This window comes from Cetorhinus maximus, chromosome 20, assembly GCF_964194155.1.
Source record: "Cetorhinus maximus chromosome 20, sCetMax3.hap1.1, whole genome shotgun sequence".
NCBI lineage: Eukaryota > Metazoa > Chordata > Chondrichthyes > Lamniformes > Cetorhinidae > Cetorhinus > Cetorhinus maximus.
The window spans coordinates 14,978,110-15,003,955 of record NC_135898.1 but is presented as its reverse complement, the minus strand read 5'-3'; the positions used below and the strand labels follow the sequence as shown (position 1 = coordinate 15,003,955).

General features: G+C 47.1%; 1 protein-coding gene across 2 annotated transcripts in view; it reads left to right on the top strand.

Moving 5' to 3' along the window:
* The window catches only part of LOC144694887 (fibroblast growth factor receptor 1-like), a 92,465-nt gene that overhangs the window by 11,421 nt on the left and 55,198 nt on the right, over nt 1-25,846 (top strand). For both annotated transcript variants that reach the window (XM_078565618.1, XM_078565617.1), the window contains exons 2-3: nt 17,137-17,400; nt 18,855-18,983. In XM_078565618.1, the coding sequence (XP_078421744.1) occupies nt 17,137-17,400; nt 18,855-18,983 (393 nt within the window). The remainder of the gene's footprint in view (nt 1-17,136; nt 17,401-18,854; nt 18,984-25,846) is intronic.

Here is a 25,846-nt window from a genome sequence, read left to right as displayed (position 1 = left end):
GGATAGAAACCCAGCAAGGAGTGGCGTGTGGGAGAAGAGCAGGATCAATTTGGGTCACCCTGCAGTACTGACTGCTCCCTGTCTCTCTCTTGCACAAAATAAGTAAAGTGCTAGGGCCAAGGTACAACCTTTTGAAAGGATTATTTCATAACCCACTGCAGCTGCTATTTGAGAGGGAAGGAGATGGGGGGGTAGGGAGGTGGGTGGATGCGGTGGTGCTGGCGAGTCGGGGGGGTTTGCTGGTGGGAGTCAACTATGGTTCTCATCAGTCAGATTGTGGAGTGAAACCTGATCAGCAACAGTAATCCCTTGGTCAGTGTCAGGATAGGCTGAGGTGTGCTGAAAGGAATGCAGTAAATACGACAATCATATTCGGGACAGGCAGACAAAAGGCCCACTGTCTCTGCAAGCTTTCTGCACTCAATCTCTGCTGCGTTATTAACCACAAAAAATGTTGAGCGTGTCAGGGGGGCAGTTGGAGCTCCTCTGCTCACTGTGCGAGTGGCAGTGATATTGTACAAGGGAGTAGTGGTGTCACGAGCTAACAAGGGCGCGCACACACACACACTGTCATTCTTTTTTTATTGTGACTTTCTTGTTATCGCATCGCCGCCGATTCGCTTTCCTTCCCACCAGCCGCCCCTCCCTCCCTCCCTCCCTTCCCCGTCCCTCAATTTGTTTTGCCTGTCCAGTCCTCGCCCTGTGCGGTCTGATTTCCCCCCCCCCATGCCAGTCAGCCCGTGTATTGACGGTGCTCCATTCACTGAGCTTGGCAAGGGCTGCAGTCACCATGGTTTCCCATTGTTGGGGGACAAATACAACCCATGAAGGTGAAGGTCACATGAAGAACAAGAGGCGGCAAGTGTGAGGCACTGAATGGCTGTTGCGTAGAATGAGCCACTGTTCTTGCTGTGGGTCTAGTTTTCTCTCGTATCCGTAGCCCTAGAGGACCACCTCCACCCACAGCAGCATCTTGGCCCCGTGTTGACCACCTTTGCATCTTTTCCAAGTGTGATGGTTGTTTTGGTGCCAGTGCGCAGTCATTTTTGTTCTGGGGCATTTGCACCGACTAGGAACTGGGTCAAACTATCCAAACTTGAAATTGCATTTATATGGCACCTTTTCTGAGGTGCTTGACAGGAATGTTAGCAATTTGACAACATTTGACACCATCCACATGAAAAAATATTAGGACAGACTCCGAGTAAAGAGGTAGGTTTTAAGGAGTGTCATAAAGAGGCGGGGGAGAGAGAGAGGTGGGAAGGTTTAGGGAAAGAATTCAGAGCTTTAGGGTCTAGGCAATTGAAGGTAGGCACAATGGGAATGCTGAGGAGTGCAGATACCGCTGAGGGTTGTAGGGCTGCGGATGGATACAGAGATAGGGAGGGATGAGGCCATGGAGTAATTAGAACACATCTGTCTGTCTGTCTGTGAACTAGAGTCAACCCATCAACTCCCACTTTACGCAAAGGTCCTGGCTTGCAACAGTGAGTAGGGGTCGGTGAAGATGGGAGTCGGGAAGAGCATTTCTTTTTCATGACCCTGGCGCTAGCAACCCTTCAATAATACTCTGGAGGCACGCAGTCTGTACGGTGAATAAAGTGAATGGTGAGTTGCAATGAGCTATTTGACTGTGGCGTACATCGCATTGGGGCCCAATTGCACCTTCAGTACAGACTGGGGCAAGGGGGTAACTGAACCTTGGGATCTTACCGGTCAGCATCACACCAGACAGCACATTATTACCTAGTAAAGCCATTAGGAATGCACTCAAACTCCCGTTGCATACTTCTGAAGCTCTGTGCAATTTTTCCCAGTAAATTCCTGCCCATGTTCATTCTGGCTCTTGGTTAGTTTGAGACAGGAGTCCAGAGAGTGCCTGCTTGAACTTATTTAAACATTAGCCTCAGTTCCAGTCAGTGAATGATAGGACAGGACATTGCAGTTGATCATAGAAACTCAGAGCACAGGAGGAGGCCATTTGGCCCGTTGTGCCCTTGCTGGCTTTTTGAAAGGTGTAGTTCTGTTTAGTCCTGTGCACCCTGTTGTTTGTGTGCTGCCTGAAGGGGTGCAGCATTCGAGAGAAGCAGATAAAATAAATACCCCAAGCAGAACAAAATGTAAAAAGGGGGCAGAATGATGAGGAACGAGCACTGCCCCTTCGAAACAAAGCCAGCAGCGAGTTTTTTTTTGTGTGTGACCTTCTGGCATTGATGCATGTGATGTGGTGGATATTCCAGGTGTTTGCCAGTCTGGGTCAGGCTTCTTGTAATAACAAGCAGGCTGAGACGCAGCAAAAGGCTTTGTGTTGTCATGTGGTGGAGGGGCAGGTGACGGTGAGAGGGCACACTGAGGGGAGGGCTTCTAAAATTCAGCAGCGGACAGTCTGCAAACCCACCCAGATGGTTCCGGATTGCGGGGGCCTTGGGGAGTGACTGGGAGCAGAGAGAGAGAGAGAGAGAGTGTGAAGGTGCCCCATCAGTGTAAACACAGGCAAAAACTCAATGATTGAATGTCGCACAGTGTGTGCGGAGCTCAGAGAATGATTACACTGGCAAATACAAAAGAGCCTTTTGTCCTTTAGTTTGGGCCTTGGTGGAGCACTAAGTTTGGGAACTGGCCATGAATTTGTTCTATAAAATTTAACATGAACTTTGGTGCCTGAAGGGAAGTTTCTCAAAGAATGTGGCTTTCTTTGTTCAGAACATTTTGCCTGCTTCCTTCCTTTTAGGTGAATTTAAGGGTGTGGGACTATCTCTTGGTTTCCCCCTCCTTTATTGAGTTGCTCCCCTGCAGTCCCCTGTGACCTGTGTCCACCAGCAGTGGTCAGGTCAGTCACTGGTGTTTTTGCACAGTGGCCCTTCTTTAATGTGTGAGTCTTGAGGGCTCCGAGCACCAATAGGCTATTCAGCTGTGGAAGACTTCAAAGCCTAGCCAGATCCAGATCACTCGTGTGCACAATCAGCAATTCCGTGGGTGTACAGACAGAAACAAGAGGGAATCATTCAGACGTGTTCACTCAGCCAGTATAATGATCTGGAACTCGGTGCCTGTGAGGGTGATAGAAGCAGAGGTGATGAATAATTTCCAAAGGAAATTGCCAGGGCACTTGAAGGAATAAACTTGTAAGGCTACGAGCATAGAGTAGGGGAATAGGGCTGACTGGATTGCTCTACAGAGACCTGGCATGGACTCAGTGGGCCGAATAGCCTCCTCCTGTGCTGTAAATACTCTGATTTTACGGTTGAATCCAAGTTGAAGAACAGGCTCTCTTTCAGGTCTGAATATCATTTTTCCCCACTTCCCATCCTCTTTTTGGAGCTGATGTTTCTACATTTCTAGACCGTCCACACTGTAGCGACAAAGTAAAGAAGCACACAGTTGTTCTAAGTGCTGAGTGTCCCGATGTTAAAGATGTGGCCCCATGGAAAGGCTTTTTGCATTGGGCTGAGATTGCAGGCAAGTAACTTGCTCACGACAGAGAGGTCAGAGTTCATGCATGGCAAGCTGTTGACAGCCCCTCCTCAATCTGGAGGAACCCAGGCATTCCTGCCTTTCAACAGCTTCAAATCATAACAGTCAGGAAAGCTGAGGCCACATGGGCAATGAAAAACAATGCACTGCTTCCAGGGGCTGAGCCAAACTCGAGCATTTGAGACAACATGGCTCAAAAGCAGAGCAGACTGCTGTCAACTGTATGATCAGGAACAAGGCCAGGCCATTCACATGAGACTTGATGTCACAAGTTTTCAGAGTGTTGCTTTAAGGATAGACAGACTTGCATTTCTATGATCTTTCATGACCTCACAACGTCCCAGAGTCCTCTTCAGCAAATGAAGCACATTTTGAAGTGTAAACACAACTGTAATGTCAGAGAGAAACAGCAGCAAATATTGCACACAGCAAGCTCCAATAAAGAGCAACCTGATAGTGACCAGATCATCTGTTCTGATGTTGTTTGAGGAATTACTATTGGATAAGACTTCAGAGAATGAGTACAAAAATCCTGGTTGACACTCCAGTGCAGTACTGAGGGAGTACTGTACTGTCGGAGGTGCTGTCTTTCCACATCAGACTTTAAGCTCATGCCCCATCCGCCCTTTCAGATAGATGTAAAATATCACAAGGCACTATTTTTAAGAAGAGTAGAGAAGCTCTCCCCACTGTCCTGACCAATATTTATCCCTCAACCAATGACTAGTTAATCTCTTTTACTGATGTTGGTTGAAGAGTGGATGTTGGGTCAGAATGCCCGTGTCCAATTTGAATAGGTCAGCTGAATAATTTATGCAAAAAACAGCAACACTGACAAAGCAGCACTCCCTCCTGGACACTCTGAAACTGAGTCAGAGTGCTTAAGCCTCGCAGCAGAGTTTGAACTGGGGACATTCCAACTCTCTATGACAATTCCCCTGAACCGAGTCAGACTGGCAGTGAAGGAACCAGAGGGCGAACCAGTCCAGAATTCCCCCATGGATGGCTGAGACCAAGCTAACTGAGTGCCTGGTCTGGTGGGCTTGGAGGGAGAGAATGGAAACAGTGTCTTTTTCACTGTCTTGACATGAGGTTGACAGAATCCCAAGCAGGGAGAATAGTTCCTTTTGAGTGTTTTTTTTTGTTGCAGTCAGAATGCGGGGCGAGTGCACAGTTTGTCTGCCTGCTAACGCAAATGTAACTGGGCTGTTTTATTACTGCTGAATCTACACACTCCCACCCTCTTCCACTGCTTTCTTGGCAAACACCTCTGACAGGAAATGGAGACTAAATTTTTTTCTAGTCGTCTGGTCTGAATCACTTCTCTCAAGACTCGATTAGCTCCTGGGGGCGGGAGGGTGGGTGGAGCAGTTTAACTATACTTGGTATGACAGGCTGCATTCATCGCGGCTAATTGACACATTTGGCACACAGTGCGTAGTAGGTATTTTTGCGATTTATCAGCCATTTCTCCAACCCCGCCCCCCCAACTCAAATTAAAGATTGCCCAGCAGTGAGTCACAATCTTCCATGACACCCTGGAACATTCCAGTAAATTCCACACACCCGTTCATTGCTAAGTCCAGGGAGAGCAGTCCAAGCGCAGGTATAACTGTTGGCAGCACATGCTTTTCCTAGCGTTGGTTTATTCCGTTTCCTCTACTGAGAACCCTTTGGGTGCTGCGAAGGTGATGTGCCAGGTCTATTTGAATTCCCATCCGTCTGACCTCTCAGGGGAGGCTGCAGCATCGGTGCCGGAGGGTTAAACTCCTGCCTTTCCATTGTTGACCAGGCCCCCGGCCTACCTGTGGCACGACCGGGAACGCCGCGCTTAAAGTGGCAGGCGGCAGAGGGAAGGGGCTGCCACCATTTTAACCAAACCTGCCCACCTCTGTCCGGCCAGGGTTAAAATTGGGCCTGGAGTCTCACTTTTTGGAGACAGATTGACATAAAACAACAACCTGCATTTATACGGTGCCTTTAACCCAATAAGATGCCTCAAGGCACTTCAAAATGACTTTATCAAGCAAAGTTTGACACTGAGCCATATAGAGGTAGGTTTTAAGGAGCGTCTTAACAAAGGGAGCAAGAAAGAGAGGGAGAGAGAGAGGTTTGGAGAAGTTCCAGAGCTTAGGAGCCAGGCAGCTCGAGGCACGGCTGCCAATGGTGGTGTGATTCAAGTCCGGGACGTGCAAGAGGACAAAACCTGGGTGAGTGCGAGGATCTCTGAGGGTGTGGGGCTGGGGAGAGCAAGCGATGCGCAAGGCCATGGAGGAACTGAGAAATAAGAATGGGAATTTTAGAATGGAAGCATGAACCAGGAAACAGAAGAAGGGTCATAGGGAGTCGAAATGTTAACCCTGTCTCTCTCTCTCTCTCTCCACAGATGCTGACGGACCTGCTGAGTTTTTCCAGCTTTTTCTGTTTCTATTTAATCAGGAATCGATGTAGGTCAGTGAGCACAGCGGTGATGGGTGAACAGGAGTTGGTGTGAGTTCGGACACAGACAGCAGAGCTTTGCATAATCTCAGGCTTATAGAGGATAGATGGTGGGAGGTTAGCTAGCAGTGTGCTGGAATTGCAAAGCATGCCCAGATGTGGCAAATGATTCCCAGTTGCAGTGGCCTAACTCTTATTTGATGGATTAGCCATCATCAACTTCAGAGCAACCATGAGCCTTTTGATGGAGCGCCTTTGACATTGAGTGCAGTGAAAGACTGAGGCTGCAACATGGGGTTTGGTGGAGTGAAGAGGTTGAGTTGGGAGAAGGAATTTGACACTTTAATGTGGCCCGGTGGTGTACTGTTGGCTTGTGGTTGGCAGGAGTAAGGCCTCACCCCTGTGGTTTCTACCCACACAGTGGGTTCCGGAGATCTTGCCCGAGCCAAGATGGGTGTGCCAAAGTGTGGCCAAAGGCTCTCACTCAGAGTGGCGGTGGGAGCCAACTCACACTGCCAACTGGCGTTTCCCAGTGCCTTTAAAACTCCAAAAGCAGACCATAAGACAAAGGAAGAACAAAAAGAACTCTTTAAAAAAATTGACATGCAGAAAAAGAACCTGCTGGTAGTTCAATCATTGGATCAGAGCTGAAAAGCTACAGAGATCTCTGCTAGAGGGCAAAGTGGAGGACAGCAGAAAGAGTGGTTAACCTGGGCGTAATGGGATGATGGCTTTCACACACTGGTTGCAGATGAGCTCCAGTGGATGTGTGAGGATGGCACAAGACAGCCGAGCGTGATGTACCGTAACAGCAGAGCTCCTGGCAGGAGTAGCTACAAGGACAGGACATGTGACGCAAAACAGGCACATGGGAATAAGTCATTCCTTCATCAAAGGTGGCCAGCAGAGAGGTTGAGGTTTTTTTTGGGGAGGGGTGTGGGGGGTACCAGTGGGGAGAGAAGAGATTCAGTACCTTGTCAATGCTGAAGGGAAACTTGTTCACCTTGTTCCCGATTCCGATTCAGACCATCCCCACGTTTCCCTCCCGCACCCCATGGGGCTCCTCATCCTGTGGGCAATCTTTTCTTCCCCCTTTTAATCCCTTCCTGATTTCCAAAACCCTTGATGAAAACCTGTACCGATTGTGAGGCTCTGTCCTGAAGCTGAGGAGTGCCAGGATCCTCTTAGTTAATTGGTGCTGTGAATGTGGGGACAGAAGTCTGGTGATGTGACGGTTCCTGAACCCAGGAATGGCAGGATCATGAAGCACTATTCCCCTCCTCCCCCTTTTACTACAGTTGGCCAGTGACTGTTTGAATATTTAAGCCAGCTCAGGAGAGAGAGAGAGAGCGAGAGCTGCTTTTATTTTTGCTTAATGAATGAGCCAGGGGAAGCTCTGTGGTCTCTGTCAGTGAGCTGGTCATTAAATTCTGACTCATGCAGCAGCCATTTGTAAACGGGAGCCCACACCACAATTCCAAAAGCCTGTCTTAAGCGCATTTCCTGTCAGGATTTGTGGGACTCTCGATGGCATATGTGCTTCACTTCAGGAAATGCCTTCAGCAGCCCCCCAGCTGGGAATGCCTGTCAGGAGGATGAGTGGGGAGGGGGAGGCGGAGGAGAGTTAACCTGCTGATGAAGGATATTCATTCAATTCCTTCATTGTTGGGCACTTTTCTTTCGTTGTTCCTTTGTTATAAACTTTATTGCAGTTGCCGACAGCAAAAACAGCGGCGTGCTCAGGCCTGGCTGATCAATGGACTTGGCCAATTTTCCTGAAACCTCTTGTGTGTGCTCTCTCTCTCTCTGTCTGTCTGTCTCTCTCTCTCTCTCTGTCCTGTCACTCTCTCTCTGTCCTGTCTCTCTCTCCCTCTCTCTGTCCTGTCTCTCTGTCCTGTCTCTCTCTCTCTCTCTGTCCTGTCTGTGTCTCTCTCTCTCTCTCTCTCTGTCCTATCTCTCTCTCTCTCTCTCTCTCTGTCCTGTCTCTCTCTCTCTCTCTCTCTCTCTCTCTGTCCGGTCCTCTCTCTCTCTCTGTCCCGTCTGTCTCTCTCTTTCTGTCCTGTCTGTCTCTCTTTCTCTCTCTTCCTCCCCCCCTCCCTCAGCTCCATTTGGATGCAGCAAAGCAGAGAGAAGGGGAGGGGAGAGGGAGGAGGCATCGGGCTGTTTGGCTTGAAGCTGAGGGTTTATTAAGGGTCATTTCTTCACCACATTTGCCTTTTTGCTCTCTCTTTTGGAAAGCTGCAGTACAGGATGGAAGATTGAAAAGCTCCCAAAATATTGAAAACCAGATGAATTTAACTACCTTCTTGCTGGACTGTTTTTATATTCACAGATTCTTTAGCTGCTACTTCCAGCCAAATTCTGGGAAAGGAAAGTGAACAATAGGAATACCATCCTTCCATTTGATAGATTGACTGTACAGATGATCTTCAGACTAGTTTTTCCTGAGTGTTGTGAGCTCCTTTTGGGCTATGAGGAGGTGCTTCAGGCTGTGGAGCAGGGGAATAGGGGGTAATGACTAGCCTATGACATGCCCTCCTTGTCCGTAGCAACTGCCATTAATTTTGGCCCTGGCAGTACTGCCCCCATGGGCAATTTGTTGCGACTCCTGTTCCTGCTGAGAAGGTGGGCATCTCAGACCATTCCACATCTGCCAGGAGTTGTGGGTGGGGTTTGGTACAGCTGAGATTGCCCCATCTTTTCTGAAGCTAATGAAGATGCTCTGGCATAAAAACAAAAAAACTGCAGATGCTGGAAATCCAGAACAAAAACAAAACTACCTGGAAAAACTCCGCAGGTCTGGCAGCATCTGCGGAGAGGAGCACAGTTAACGTTTCGAGTCCGAATGACCCTTCAACAGAACTAAGATGCTCTGGCAGCCCAGAATGGCAGCGTAGAGTCTTTGTTGGGTGGATGAGAGCCAAACCCCTCCCTTCCTTCCAGAATTGGGCCTTTGGTCACCCACTGATCATTCACCTTTAACTGAAGAGTGTGAGTTTATCACCAGTAAGGAGCAAATATTTCCACTGGCAAGAGGGTGGTAAATCAGATGACACAGATTTATAATAATTGGTAAAAGAACCAGAGGGGAGATGAGAATGTATTTACACCATGAGTTAAGATCTGAATGAGCTGACTAACAGGGTGATGGAACAGACTCAGTAATAACTTTCAAAAGGGAATTGGATAAATACTTAAAGATGAAAAATGTGAAGGGCTATGGGCAAGATTGGGGAGTTGGATTAATTGGATGGCTTCTTCAAAGAGCCAGCACAGATATGATGGACCCAATGGCCTCCTCCTGTGCTCAACATTAAAATCTTCCGTCCTATCCCATCTTTAAGTTATTTAACAGAGCCAATCCCTTACCGGTGGGTAGAAAAATTATCTACTTCTAGCATCTGTATATGACAGCCTGGAGCTGACTGCTGAGAATTATGTACCAGTAATGTGTGCTGAACATGTTCATCTTAGTCTCTTGCTTTTCTTCACACTCCCCAATCCATGGTTTGGTGTGGGTATCTCTGAGTCAGCAGGTGGTCAGTCCAAATCCCAGTCCAGGACTTGAAATCCAGGCTGTTACTTCTGGTGCAGTACTGAGGGGGTGCTGCACTGTTGGAGGTGCCACCTGTCAGATGAGGCATAAAACCAAGGTGCTGTCAGCCTTCTTGGGTGAATCCGAAAGACCCCATGGTGTTGCTTCAAAGAAGAGCAGAGGCGGTTTACCCAGTGCCTAGGGCGATATTTTTCCCTCAATAAACATCTCTTTAAAGAAAATAGACGATCTGATTGTTATATTATCTCATTTATGGGACCTTGCTATTGGCTGCCAGGTTTTCTACATGAAAATAGTGACTGAACTTCAAAATACTGCATTGGCTGTAAAGCTCTTTGGGATGTCCTGAGGGCGTGAGCGGTGCTATAGAAATGCGCATTTTTGAATTTATCTGCTTTGTCGCTCCTTGTTTGTCTGCTGTAGGGGATTAAATCTCTGTGAAATCCTGTGTACTGAAAACACGGCAGTAAGTCAGTACTCTGAGGGTTAAGTTACACTGTTGTGAAGGCGGGGGTAGGATTACCAATCGGGTAGGACAGTGCCTCAAAGCAGGCAAGGAATCGATCTCCACATGCAGCTAAAAGCTGTTCCACATTAGCTGCACGGCTACAGCCAGTCTAGAGCAAATGTCAATGGGTGTGAGGTGGTGTTCTCTCATTGGAGAAGAGCTGAGGCCCACCTATTACTGGGCATTCCTCTCGCTGAGGCCCTGTTAACCTGGGTCATCTCACTGGGGAGTGAGAAACTGAACCCGCGGGCAGCATTCCACAGATAGGAACAGTTTGAAAAACTTGCAGCAATTTATACTCGAAAACAAAAGAGCAAAACCCTTCTCGGAGAGATAATTAGATGGAAAATTGGAAAACCAATTTCATACAGATTGTGTTTGCATGTGCCCCCTGAACAAACTGCTATTGCTGATGTTTCATGAAACCCAAACACACCCAAACTGTGAACTTGTCCAGGATCCGTGCTGGACATTTTAGATCATTTTCATCCTTGTTTTCAAATCCCTCTATAGCCTCACTCACCCCCCCACCCCCCCCCCCAAATCTCTGTAATCTCCTTCATCCCCACAAACCTGCAAAATATCTGCCCTTCTCTAATTCTGGCCTCTTTAGCATCCAGGATTTCAATTGCTCCACCATTAGTGGTCACACCTTCAGTTACTTAAGGCCTAAGCTCTAGAATTCCCTCCCTCTCTTGCTTTCATCCTTTAAGACCCAGCTTCAAACCTCCTTTGTCCAAATATCTCCTGCTGCCTTAGGAAGTTCTCACAGCACTAATTCTCAGTGCGTAGATGTCATAGACTCGTGAGTTCAATCCTGATGTCAGCTTGACACATTTTGCAGTCAGTTCTAAGCCAATGAAGGTACGGCTATGAGAAGTAGGAACAGGAGTAGACCATAAGGCTACTGAGCATGCTCCATCATTCAGTACAATCCGGGCTGATCTTCAACTCCACTTCCTGCCTGCTCCACATTCCTTGATTCACTAAGAGATCAAGAAATGGACTTGGTGAACCAAGCGAGGCTGGCTGCAGGAGATCCATCTTTCAGGAACTGGCACCATAAGCAGCCTGTAAGCTGTGCTGCCAGCTCACCTGGTCTTGTGCTGATAGTAGAAGCGAGTGCTGTCAGCAGCAGCACAGCCTATAAGCTGAATACAGCCACGAGACCCCAGCGCTCTCATCTCACACTGAACTGGCCTGTGATCACACTTCACAAACCTGGAGCACTGGAAAAGGTCAGTGTCCAGATTGATCCTAAAACGCTGCTGCTTCATTGGTCTAAATGAAGCAAGTCAGAAGAGCCGGAAAGTGGCAGAAGCAGGAACTGAAATGGGAGTTCCTAAAGAGAGATGGTAGACGGTCAGACAAAGTGGTGGAAACGAGAGGACACTGACCTCATGACAGATGGTGTCATGGTGAAGGTGACTGTGGGAATAGGCTCAAGAGCCTTTATCGAAACTGATCTTGTGAAAATCAGCCAGATCCCTTGTGGGATGTGTGTGAACAGGTTGAAAAGATCAGGGTCGGTTTTAAGGCTCCCGTCCACTGCCACCCCCACCCTCCCTTCGTTGATCCATTGTTTCACCTCGAGTTTGGCATGCTTCACTGCTTACCCTTAGACAAAATGGAACGTTTTACCCCTTGGTACTGTACCAGACCAGCTTTTAATTTGGGCACCCATACAATTGGTTCCTTTCTCATTGGAATCTTTCCTTTTAGTCCTTTTCCTTTCTTTCAATAGTTTGGGTCTCCAAGTGCCCCTCCTGCTGTGTCGGCAGTAAGCACGCTTGCCTGAGGTGTCTGCCACTGCTGATGTGTAGGCACCCTGATGGAAGATAGCTAGGGGATGGCAGAAATGGTCATCAGCAGTGACTCCCAATGTGTCCATCTTCGCCTCTCTCCCCGCCTGCCTGGACAGTGGCTGAGTGCAGGAGGCCAGCAATATTTTGGGGAGACCGGGGTGGGGGGGTGAGGCCAGGGGCAGCTTGGGGGCAGAGGTTGAAGTGAAGGACTGTAAACTCCACGAATGGCTAAGTACAAATGCTGGAAAGCCACAGCAACAGGTGGGTCAGTATCTCTTAAGAGAAAAGACAAATTCTGTGTGTTTTGGATAAGCAACTTCTTGATGAAACCTATGCGATTCCAGTTCAGTGCCTCAAGTCACTATTTGTGACTCCTTTTCATTCACATCATTGTAGCCAGAGTGCTTGGAACTTGGATTTACAGAGCGCCTTTCCCGTTGGGACATTGTGAAGATGTGATTATCTGCTGTCGCTGTTGTAATGTTGAGTGTGTACAGGAAGTGAGAACTAGCAACCCTGGGTCAAGAATGACCCCAAGGCTGCTCTTGGCTGGAGCGACCTCTCCTCAACATGGAAGCCACTTAGTGTGTTGGCAAGCCTTTGCGAAGCAACGCATGGTTAAAGGAGCCCCCAACTCCCAGCTCTTGGAGTCTTCATTCAAACTTTTTGCCATGTTGAACACCAGCTAAGCTTGACAAACAAGAGTGGGAAATGTCAGCTCAGTTAAGCCAGACTGTGGCAGGGCAATAATGTGGCTGTCTTGCATCAGCCTGAAAGCTGCAGGGGCCTTGGCCGCTCACAGACTGAAGGCTTCTATTTTTGCATGGTTGTGATTTCCCGCATATCCCTTTGAATCAACGTATAGCTGGGAAAATCTTTGGTCTTTACTTGACTGACAGCTGAAAGTGTCTCTGCCTCGTACCAGCTGCCAAGTTAAACAGACTGTTCTGGGGGGTGGTGTTTGTGGGGAATTAAGTGCCAACAGTCCATAAAGCGCTGCTGAGATCACCACTTGGAGTGTTGTGGTCCATTGAGGTCATCGTGCTGAGGGAAAGACTGCCAGGCATTGGGAGGAGATCACGGAAAGGCAGCAGGATTTCACTCTTAAATCAGGAATCTTTATCCAGGGCCAGAGCTGATGTCATTGGAAAAGAAATTGGGAGGATAAGTTGCTTCAATTAGGAGTCAAATACTGGGTTTGAGGATGAGAACTAGAGCCGCAGTGAGCTGTGAAGACTAAAGGCTGAAGGAAAGCTGCCAGCTCTCTCAGGGTGTGACATAGAAAGAGCAAGACTCGCATTTATATAGCACCTTTGACAGGCTTTTCGAGGTGTGCTCACTGTTGTAGGAAACCCAGCAGCCATTTTGTGTGCAGCCAGCTCCCATAAAAAGCAATGTGATAATGGCCCATCACAAAAAAACATTACATATTAGTCAGGTTACCAGGACACCCTGGGTCTGGCTCGAAATAATGCCTGTGGAATCTCTTATGCCCACCTGAGAGGGCAAACGAGGCTCATCCGAAAGACAGCAGGTCTCGCTCCCGAGAGTTGAGCGATTAAAATCCGGCTGGCAGTGCGGTGCTGAGGGTGTTCTGCATCGTCAGAGGTGCCGTGTGAGATGTTAAACCGAGGCCTAAAGCGGGGAATTCTCCTGGTTTTTCCTGTCTAACGTTCCGATTTCAACCACCGCCACAGGGAGGCGAACTGGCCCCTCAGCTGACTGCCTGTTAATGGGATCTTGCTGTACAAACTGGGCTGCTCTGTTGGCCTCCAACACGACAGGGACAGCTTTTCCCAACTGACTTGGGCCTATCGGAATGCACGAAGGCAGTATATGTTTTTGAGATTTAAAACACAAAATAGCATGCTCTGTCTGTTGCTCGTGATTATTGAAGACCGTCTTTACACAAAGAGTGGCGATGATATTTGAACTTGCTGCCACAGGAGCCCGAATTGAGCTGCATTTTCAACATTACAAACAGTGGCTCCACCTCAGTTGACAGTGAAGTGCTTTGGGGGTGTCCTGAGGTTGTAAAAGTTGCTGGATAAATGCAAGCGCTTTCTTTCTGATGTTCCTGAGCCAGTCACCCTGAGGCCTTGCCTAATTACATCAAGAGGAGGTGGGTTCAAATCCTATCTTGTCAGTTTGCAAATGCAAAGTTGGTTTTATTTAAAAAGAAATTGCGAATCAAAAAAATTTGCAGCCTGAGCTGTGCTGGGAGCGCAGTCCTCCTGAGGCAGGGAGGAGAGAGGGGGACATAGAGCAGAACTCAGCAATGTGACGCCTTGCGTGGGGCAGGGCCTGGTTTGGAAGCTGCAGCCTTCGGGAGTTAGGACAGGAGAGCCAGAAGATTGATGAGCCTCTGCCGGTCGTTTCCACATAAACGAGTCTCCGTGGACACGACAATCGGAAGTCAGTTTGGCAAAAGCAGAAAGGATGGAAGCCATCAGTGCTTGAAAGTGCTCTCTGCTGCCTGGCCAATCAGTTTGATGGATGAGGCATACAGATAAATTGGGTTAGCACTCTGAAACCCAGACATTCAAAAAATGAGACACTTCAGTGAGAGGCAAATCTTCAGTCCCACTGGATTTCAAAATGAATTGAAGCAAATTTTTCTCTCCTCGTTTTGAGAAGTTCTCATTTATTGGCACAGAGAAAGCTGAGTCTGTTCATCTCTTTCTATTAATTACTCAAACTCGTTGTCCTGGTTAGGCCATTTGAGGACCCTTGAACATTTTTAGCAATCGCTCTGAGGTTAGAGATGCACAGCCTGCTGACACTGGCCTTGCACATTTGCAAACAGTCAGGAACCCAGTGCGAATATGATGGATCCACTTGATGAGCTTGTGCAGGCACAGCACCACCTCCCTCCCAGAAAGAAATCTCCCGTTCACGATCACAGGGAGGTTGATGCGATTGGAGTCACCCCCTCAACTGTTCCCCAGCTAAGGATAGACTGACAACTGGCCCTGCCCAGCATGTGGTATAGCGCCTGCAGTCAGGAGCCCCAGTCATACTATACCTTTCAAACTAGACAAGTGTGAAGTCCAACAAGAATGGCCTCCTGAGGCCAGAGGCATTGGGCATTCAACTGGCACCCCCTTCATGGCAGCATTGTCAACCTTTTCTGCAGCTTCTTATCCTCCTGTTAGCTCTTCAGTCGTGCCTCATAAATCCTCCAAGCCTCTGCTCCTGAACCTCTAACCCTGTCCGTTGTGCACTCGCTGTTTATAATCTCCGTTAGAGGGATTCACTGTGCAGTATAGACTGTTCAATCTTGAATGGGTCAGTGGATTTCTGAAACGAAAACCCATGGTTAAAAACAGTGTTGTTTATCGGCCTCCCAAGATATGATTCTGACCAGCACCTATATAGAATTAGCTGAAGAGTATACCGGACAGTTTACTGGGTAAAGCCAGTTCCATGCACAACAGTGAGTGTGCTCCGGAGGTGCAATAACATCAGGACTGTTTGCTTATCGTTAATCACCTAATTTGGCATTGGTATTTGGCGGTGCTCCAGCAACAGAATTGACGAGCAACATAACTCTCCAAGGTAAGGAGGTGAGGAGTGAAAAACCACCATGAGGCTGAGCTTGAGCTAAGGGCATTTGAATCACAGCACAGAAGGAAGCCATTCAACCCATTGTGTCTTTGCTGTACCTTTGACAGATCTCTCCGATGACCATAAATCATGGCCTATAAGATGACCCCATTCAGTTTGGTGATAAAAGTCATGTTTAGGCCTATACTTGACATATAGGTCAGCCCCCTTTACTGCTTTGACTTGCTATATACACATCAGGAGTCGGCCTCAGTTTTTCACCTTGGAGATGCTTGTGTTACCTTAAGTTGGCGCAAGGGATCAAGCAAGCAATGCGGGCTGTGTTGCCAAAACGAAGCGTGGGAGTTTACGAGGCACCCACACAGATGGTGAGCGACGTGTAGCAGTGTCACCTGATTAAAAAGAATGAAATATGAAGCTGGGTTCAAGTTGAAAGCCGTAACATTTGTTAACTCAGCAGATAACTGTGCTGGAGTGAGGGACTTCCATGTTAGTGAAAAAGGGGGTGCAAGAATGGAAGACGACAAAATCCGCACTGAAGAGGATGCCCGAGATCAAATGGGCCGTGAGAATATGGATCAGCCGCTGGCCTCATCTTGAGAAGTATGCATTGGAACGGGTCCTCGAAAATCATCAGAATGGTTTCACCGCACCTAGGTGACCGAAATCAATCCCCGAGTCCAGCAAAGATCGCCGAGCAACAATTAGTTGCAAAGAGTAGAAATATGCATGTCGGCACACTTGATATTTTGTGTGGTTTTTGTCATCAAATCATGGGATGCTATTAATGCACAGACTGTCAGGTCATTCGAAAGACACAGGATATCCAATTCAATGGATGGGAGATGAAGATTTGTTGTGGAGGGATGATTCTGAAACCGAAAGTGCTAAATCTGATCCAGAATGAGATCTTTACGATGCCGCCATAGCCAGAGTGACTTGGAACGAATTTGATGAACTCTTTGCATCGGAAGACAAAGACAATGAATTTGATGGTTTTTAAAATGCTTTGATTGTGGTTAAAGGTACGCTTGTAGAATTTATTCATTCAATAAAACGTGTTGCTTCGATTTAGTTTGTATTACCATTGTTATTTTTTTCACATTTCAAAATGATGACCACATATATCAACACTCTGCATATAAGTCAAAACGCAACCTTTCCACCCGCCCTGCCCACCTGTCCAGTCCCCAACCCCGAGTTTTTGGAATGATTCTTTTGAGGCTTCGAAAGCCAATTTGTACACTGTGATCTCGGTAATCCCATTCCTCTTGCTCTTTCTCACAGTTTGTAAATGTTAGCGCTTGCAAGTCATTATCCAGTTCCCCCTTTGCAAGTTACTGTTGAATCAGCTTCCACCATCTGTTCAGGCAGTGTGCAACAACTCACTGGGCAAAGTTATATCTCCTCATGTCATATCTGGTTCTTTAGCCAATCATCTTAAATCTGTGTCCTCTGGCTATCAACCTTCCTGCCACTGGAAACAATTTCTCTTCCTTTACTCTGTTAAAATCAGTAACCTAACAGCAAATAAAGACACGGAATTTTATTGGCAGTGGTTGGATGGGGAAATCCTTCTTTGCTGCACCTCTGATGGGAACCACGTTTCCACCAATCTTGCACCCATGTTATGGCTGCCAATTCAGCCAGTGCTCCAAGGAAATTCCCAGCAGTTGTCCCTTGCGTTACTGTCATCAGGTATCTGGGTAATTGTGGCATAATAAATGTGGTTATATTTGAAATGCGGTAGCACACTAACACGAGCTGTTTTCCTATTTGCTTTGCAGTATCCCTGAAACAGAAGACTGAGGTGGAACCGTACGCGGCACACCCAGGCAACACACTCGAGCTGCGCTGCCGCCTGAGGGAGGATGTCCAGAGTATTGACTGGACAAAGGACGGGGTACAGCTGCCCACCAACAACCGCACCCGAATCACAGCCGAGTACCTACAGATCACCAACTCGGTGCGAGAGGACTCCGGCCTCTATACCTGTGTCACCGATGGCCCATTCGGCAGTGAGACCTCACACTTTGCTGTCAATGTGTCTGGTACGTGGAATCCAGGACAAAGGGAAGCATTGCCCGAGCAGCCTGAAGCCTGCTGATGAGCCGGAAGGGTTAGAAAGACACACCTCTGGTGGAATTAGATAAAGGGAGGGATACAAAACAATAGAGTGACTTTCACTTCCTGTTATACAGCCTGTCTGGTATTCAGCTATATGGAAGTGGGTACAGAATATGGGGGGCCAGGTATCGCAGGTGGAAGATGTGATTCCATTTATTTTTGTGTCCCCAGCCAATTTCATCCACATCATCTATTATTTTAAATAAACACAGGGAATGCTGCATCTACTTGGCTGATCTGTCAGCATCTGTGAAGAGCAATGACTGGTTACTGTTTGGTGTTATGACCCTCTCGACCCAAAGCAGCACCTGTCATCTGGGCAGTGTCAACTTTCACGATCAGAGATTTTCACTCATTTTCCTGTGATGGCAACCTGAAGCAGACTGTTCGTAACCTTGGTGTTGCATTTGACCTGGAGATGAGCTCTCCGTCACTTATCTCTGCCGTCACTAAAACTGCCTATTTGCACCTCTGTAACATCACCCAGTGCCAACCCTCCTTCAGCCCATCTGCTGAAACCCTCAGCCTTGCCTTTGTTATGTCTAGACCTGACTATTCCAACACAATCCTGGTCAGTCTCCACGTTCTACCGTCTGTAAACTTGAGTTACAGCACTTTACAAAGTGCTGACGCTGCTAATTCAAGCGACTCCCATTCAACCATCACCCCTGTGCTCACTGACCTACATTGGCAACGCCTCGATTTTAAAATTCTCATCCTTGTTTTTGAATTGCTTCATGGCCTCCCCCTCCCTTGCTCTGTAATCTCCTCCAGCCCCTCAAATCTCCAAACTCTCTGCACTCGTCTAATTCTGGCTTTTGCATATCACCGAATACAATTGTCCACCAATGGTAGCTGTCCCTTCAACTGCCAAGGTGCTAAGCTGTGGAATTCCTTCCCGCTAAACCCCTCTACATCTCTTTCCTCAAAGATGCTTCTTCAAACTGAGCTCTTTAACCAAACATTTGGGCCACCTGTCCTAATATCTTATTCTGTATATGATGTCAAACTTAGTCTGATAATGCTTTTTATAAGGCACCTTGGGGTGTTTGACTATGTTCAGGGCATTATCTAAATACAACCTGTTGTTGAAATGATTTTTCCCCCATTATATGGCTAATTGTCCAGTTAGGTGGAGTGGACGCCTGGTCCTGGAGTGGCGCACACAGCCTCACTGGTTTGATCGCCATTGAAAACCAGAGCAGCTAGTCTAAACCTTCAAGCCTGAGGTAATGGGGTTAATACTTAGTCAACATGAATTCCTGCTAAAGTGTTATTGTCACAGATGTAGTGTGGCCCCTGATCCCATATTTGTGGAACACTCTACAAACTCCTGGTGCCTTTAACCCTAAATAATGCAATCACACTCCTCGTCTAGATACCCTGTTCTCAGTGGAGGATGATGAGGATGAAGATGAAGATGATGAAGAAGATGATGAAGACAATGACGGTGACCATGATGAAGAGGATGAGTCAGAGGAAACAGCCAAAGGCAGGAAGGAAGCACGTAAGTGAGGAGGGGGTGGAGGCACAGGTGATTCACAAGAACAGCTTATGACTGAATATGGTCTCACCAGGATCCTCTCTGATCTGGTTTTCCTTGTCTATTCCCAAGTTGACAATGGATAAGTTGCCACAGTGGCTGCCATTGTTGGCCAGTTGATGCACGATCAAGATGAGACTATCACAGTTGGCATAGGAACCCCGTGTCGCAGTTTTTGGAGAAATGACTGCAACATCTGGTACCTGCTGGATTTGGGACAAATTAAGCACAATGCACATAATGCTAACAAAGTATTCCAGGAACCATGTACGCATAGGTTCCTCCCTGTTTGACCATACACTGAATGAAATATTAATGGCGCGTGACATCGAGGAGTGAAACTGCATTTTAATAGCACCTTTCTGAACTTAGGCAGTGGAATAATTTTGAAGTAACATAGAAAACATGGCTGCCAATTTGCACATAGCAAGATCCCACGATTAGCAATGTGATAATGAGCAAGAGCCCTTTTTTCATACAGGCGGTTGAAGGACGAATATTGGTCAGGAGACTAGGGAAATTCGAAATACTGACTGTGGAATCTTTTACACCCACCTGATAGGGCAGGCCAGGCTTGGTTTAAGGTCTCATCCGAGAGGCAGCACCTCTGACAGAGTGCTGCACTGGAAAGTCAGCTTTGATGTTTGTGCTGAATGCCTGGAGTGGAACATGAAACCCATCATCTTCTGGTTCAGAGGTGACGATGCTACCATTTGAGCCACAATATTTAACATTGTGTAAAGTAAGTGGCTGGTGCATCATTGAAACACACTGGGACGTGAGATGTTTCGTATTCTGTCACAGCATATGAGGCTCCCAGTACAAGGTGTAAGATAGCCAAGAAACTACCAGCTTTGTGTTCTCTGTGATTAGTTGAACAGTGTTTGAAGAAGACAGCCTTTAGACTGAGCTGATACAGTATGTTGGTATGTTACCTACCAAAGCTGCCTTAAGCTTGAACACTTAACAATGACAAAAGTTGCTTAAAAGCTTTGTCTCACTATATTCGGGCTGCTGGAGAGCAGATGTTTTAAAGAGAGCATTTAAAACCCAGAGCCTGAGGGTGTAGTATATTAGAAAATGGATTCACAAACTGTGGTTAGGCTTCTTTTGCTGAAGACCTTGGGATCCGGAGAGATTTTTTTAAAATTATTTCATGATATGTGCGTGTCACTGGCTAAGCCATCATTTATTGCCCATCCCTAAGTACCCTTGAGAAGGTCCTGGTGAGCTGCCTGCTTGAACTGTTGCAGTCCATGTGGTGTAGGTACACCCACAGTGCTGTTAGGGAGACAGTGCCAGGATTTTGACCCAGCGACAGTGAAGGAACGGCAATATAGTTTCAATTCAGGATGGTGAGTGACTTGGAGAGGAACTTCCAGGCAGTGTTCCCATCTATCTGCTGCCCTTGTCCTTCTAGATGGTAGAGGTTGTAGGTTTGGAAGGTGCTGTCTAAGAACGCTTGGTGAGTTCCAGCAGTGCATCTTGTAGAAGGTGCACACTGTTGCCACAGTGCGTAAGTGGTGGAGGGAGTGAATGTTTGTGGATGGGGGGCCAGTCAAGAGGCTGCTTTGTCCTGGATGGTGTCGAGCTTCTTGAGTGTTGTTGGAGTTGCACTCATCCAGGCAAGTGGAGAGTATTCCATCACACTCCTGACTTGTGCCTTGTAGATGGTGGACAGGGTAGTCAGGAGGTGAGTGACTCGCCGCAAAATTCCCAGCCTTTGACCTGTTCTTGCAACCACAGTATTTATATTCAGTTCAGTTTCCAGCCATTGGTAAACCTCAGGATGTTGATAGTGGGGGAGTCACTGATGGGAATGCCATTGAATGTAAAGGGGTGATGGTTAGATTCTCTCTTGTTGGAGATGGTCATTGCCTGGCACCTGGGTGGCACAAAGGCCACTTATCAGCCCAAGCTTAAATGTTATCCCGGTGATGCTGGACATGGACATGGACTGTCAGTACCTGAGGATTCACAGAAGTGCTGGACGTTGTGCAATCATCAGCGAACATCCCCACCTCTGAGCTTATGATGAAAAGGAGGCCATTGATGGAGCAGCTGAAAGTTCCACTGTTACTATGTTAGGCTGAGGATATTACCTTGTGGACCTCCTGCTGTGATATTCTGGGGTTGAGATGATTGACCTCCAACACCCTCAACCACTTTTTTGTTATTTATGACTCCAACCAATGGATAGTTTTCCCCTGATTCCCCAGGTTTGCAAGGGCTCCTTGATGCCATACTCAGTCAAATGTTGCCTTAATGTCAAGTGCAGTCACTCTCACCTCACCTCTGGAGTTCAGCTGCTTTGTCCAGTTTTGAACCAAGGCTGTAATGAGGTCAGGAGCTGAGTGGCTCTGGCTCTGTTGGAACCTAAACTGAACGTCAGTGAGCAGCTTATGGCACTTGATAGCACTATCAATAACACCTTCCATCACTTTGCTGATGATCAAGAGTAGACTGATGGGGCGGTAATTGGCTGGGTTGGATTTGTCCTGCTTTTTATGGACAGGACATACCTGGACAATTTTCCACATTGTTGGATAGATGCCAGTGTTGCAGCTGTACTGGAACAGCTTGGCTAAGGGGGCAGCTAGTTCTGGAGCATAATCTTCAGTACTGTTGCCAGAATGTTGTCAGGGCCCATAGCCTTTGCACTATCCAATGCCTTCAGCCATTCCTTGATGTCACGTGGAGTGAATTGAATTAGCTGAAGATTGACATCTGTGAGACCTCCAGAGAAGGCTGAAATGGATCATCCACTCGGCACTTCTGGCTGAAGATTGTTGCAAGTGGCTCAGCCTTATCTTTTGCACTGATGTGCTCAGTTCCACGATTGTTGAGGACAGGGATATTTGTGAAGCCTTTTCCTCCAGTTAGTTGTTTAGTTGTCCACCACTATTCATAACTGGATGTGGCAGGACTGCAGAATCTAGATCTGGCCTGTTGGCTGTGGGGTAGCTTAACTTTGTCTATTGTTTGCTGAATCCGCTGTTTGGCATTTAAGTAATCCTGTTGTAGCTTCACCAGCTGTATGATGGAATTCAAGCTTGGCGCAAGCATAATGGATCACTCTCAGCTTGCATTGGAACTTTCTGCTGTTGGCCAGTCCCCACCTCTGTCATAATTGTTCTCTTATTCACATTTTCACCCCCCCCTCCTTCCCCGCACCCTCGCTGCCCGCTGTCCTCCTCGCCCACACTCTCCCTCTGGAACTCCTTCCCTCCCCTCCCGCCCTCCCTCACCCCCATGCTCCCTCACGTGCTCCTCCCCTCCCACGCTCCTTCCTTCTCTCCCCTCCCACGCTCCTTTCTCTCACTCCCTTTACTTCCTTGGCGAATAAAGAAATAAATTTGTGCTGAAGAATGATGAATCTCTGAACTACATGCAGCCTGGACTGGAGCTTTGGCAGGAAGAAGATAAATGGGGGAGAGTGACAAACTCTGATTTTAAAGGCACTCTTTGTCACATGTACCATTCTCCATTGTTCATCACACTGACTGGAAGCTTACCACTGGTGCCAGGGACAGAAAACTGAGTATCAGCATTGAAAGATCTTTTTTTCTGGTCTAATTGACACAAGAGTTGGTCTCTCTTTCATTCCTAAAGATGCATCAGCAAGGCAACAATTAATTAATTGTCTTTTTTGTCTTGGTTTTTTTTTTGTTAACTGTGGTGCTCACAAATAATGGTGATTTGCCTGACAAGTTGAATTTGCACCTGAATAGCTGATGCTGTTTTTGGATTCTCAGACTTGATGTTGTGGTGGAGGAGTCATTCACAGGCATGTCATGAACCACGATGACTCCAGCTATCTCTTCACATGTACAATGCCCGTCTTTATCAAGAGAAATGATCGGCCAAGATTATCACTGAAATAAAAACAGAACGTTGAAAATACTCAGACAAAACCAGAAAATGCTGGAAAAACTCAGCAGGGCCAGCAGCATCTGTGGAGAGGGAAACAGAGTTAACGTTTCAGATTTAAAGCCTTCGTCAAGACTGGGAGAAGTTTTAATTCTTCCAGATTGGAGTCGAGAAAAAGAAGGAAAAACTGAAGGCAAAGGCCCTGTGATGGGATGGATGGTGGTCGGTGAGATTAAGTGACCAAAGGGATGATGTTGCAAGGCGAAAGGAAAATGGGAACGGCACAAGTAAAAAAAACAAAAGATGAAAGGTGTAAATGGTAATGGCAGAATCATCACCAGGATCACCTGTCTGGGAAAAAACATAAGGAACTGTAGTTCTGATCTGAAATCGTTGAAATCAGTGTTGAGTTCGGAAGGCTTGTCAAGTACCTCATCAAAAGATGGATTGGTGTTCCTTGAGCTTCTATTGGGATTCATCTTCTGTTTTATTCAGTAATTTGCTGTGGCCTGTTGTGCATTCTGTTACCCTCATATTGGCAGGGGGTGAGGTTGGGGGGTAGTGGTGTGCTGCGCACCAGAGACACTCCCATGGTTCACGATCCAGGACTTGTCAGACAGGAAATAATACTTCAGCTCAAACAACCCCGCTTTAAATTTATGACAGTCAATCACTGATCCCTCCGACACATTATCCCAAAGCTTTGTAAGCGCTTCCCAGAACTGTTGGGCAGTGAGGCAGCCAGGGGTTGTCTTTTTGTCGGTTCTTTGTTGGGGGGGACTGCTGGGCTGGACACTGGGGAATCCGCAGCTCTTTAAATTGTGCCTTGGGATCTTAGTCAAATCTTTCTCCCACATCGCCCCCATTTGAGTATTATACACGTGTCTCATGTTGTTCGGGAAGGCAGTGCGGTTTTGTTTGATGTTTTTCCGCCCACTCTCTGGTGTTTAGCCAGCTTACAGATTGAATCATTGACTGAGAGCTGTCTGGAGTTGATGGAAATGGTATCATGTGCTGGTCCGATTGGCAATTCTGTTTGGATACATTCCTGGAGGTTTTATCACGAGGGCCTCGAACCACCTCACCTGATCAAAGAGCATATTATCCCCATCCTCTCATTTTGTATAATCAATAAACCAAAGTGTTCAAAGGAAATTTCAACAAGAAGGCAGCTTTCCTTTCATGCCCTGTGGAATTTTCTCCTGGGTGTTTTTATAATGATATAAAGGCACCAATCACTCATAAGAGATTGGGTAAACACGTAGTGCGTTCATTTATTGAGACTAGGTACTTGAGAAAATATATACATGGATAGGCAGCTTGAAGGCATCAGCAGAGCTGTGTGTGCTGTGTTCTGCTCACAGCCAAAGTGAAACTGAGACTAGATCACATGACACACTTCCCTGTGAGTGATGGCATGCTGCTACCCCTCAAAGGCATAATAAAACAGGTTTTGCTCGTAAGGGTGCCCAGGAGAGTAATCTTCAATCCCTGGAGACTCCAGGGCAACCCTGGAGGCTTGGCAACCCCGTGCTCTGGTGCGTACCCACGGTTTTCCTGTGGTCTGTTTGAGGGTTATGGGACTGGGGCAATCATGTCAACGCCTCCACCATGTTTCCAGCCATGAGACTCGAGCACTAAGGCCTGACTGAAGGAGTTGCTGGCAGAGGTGGGCAGATTTGGAGAGAACGTGGGAAGCTTTGAAGAGCGGTGACTGAAGAGAGGAAGGTCGCAAAGGCAGTTGGTAATTCAACCTGGCGTAACTCATTAAAAAAAAATTCTACAGGACAGGAGAGAGAGAAAAAAATGAAATAAGCAAAGAATTTTACACAGGAGGTTGCTCAGCAGCTCAGAGTTTGAAGTTTCAGACAGAAACCCTCAGGGTGGCTGGGAACATGCTGTGAGGGGTGCTGTGACAGTCTGTTGTTCACTGTCACTTCAATGTTGAAGCAGATGGGACTGTCCCACTGCTTTACTTGAAACAAACGAGTGCCAGCATGACTTTTTTCTCAGCAGTTAAAGCTGCTGAGTTAGGACAAGAGTGTGTCTGAACCGCAGGGCATAACTTCAGTGTGTATGAAATGCAGAGGATTGTACATATGTCATGAACAGGGAACCTGTATCACTTTCTGTTGTAGTGGTGGGCCAGTGATTGACATGGAAAATCTGAGCCAATACTTCTGAAGCCTTAATTCCAAGGCCTCCTTCTTGAATGCCTTTTATTACAGGCCACGCCATCGTATTGAGGTGTCTTGGTTTCCACTTTGGGTCCAGGTTAGAGTTTTTGAAGGCTCCCAATCCTGTTGGGTTTGGTGTTGAGCTCCCCATGGCAGCATTGACAGTGCCTTGTAGCCACCCACCCCCCACTTCACCTGGTTCCTGGCAGCAAAGCCCAAACTGCCTCAAACTCAATGCAAGATCTGAGACGGCAGGAAATATGAAATGTGCTTTGTTTTATCGAACATTTTGCTGAAGGGGAAAAGAGACGTCATTTTAAATGACCTATTTCCCGCTTCCACCCCTCCCCCCACCCTTCACCTGACAAATTGTATTGCTGTAATAATGATTGAGTAGATTGGGTGATAAATTTGACTGAAAACTCAGTCAGTGTTATTGGCAAGTGCTGGAACTTGATACATCAGTGCGCCTCTGGCGCTCTTGATTAATCTCCTCATCCGCGGTTCTTAATGTCAGCCCATTCTGAAGTGTGTGATTTCCATAATGAATGCAGGAATTAGACAATGGCATTCAAAGATGCAGACTGAACTCTTGTATAAGGTGCCTGAAATGGCAGTTCAAACCTTGCCGTTCAGGTAAAAAATGAAATCTCTTCTGCCTAGCTGCAGAAGATCCTACACACGTACCGACTCAGTGAAAGGAGTAGATTCCTTCAGGTTGGTGAAGCACAAATTCTTCAATTCCATCTGACCACATGCACACGCTGACACTAGCAAGCA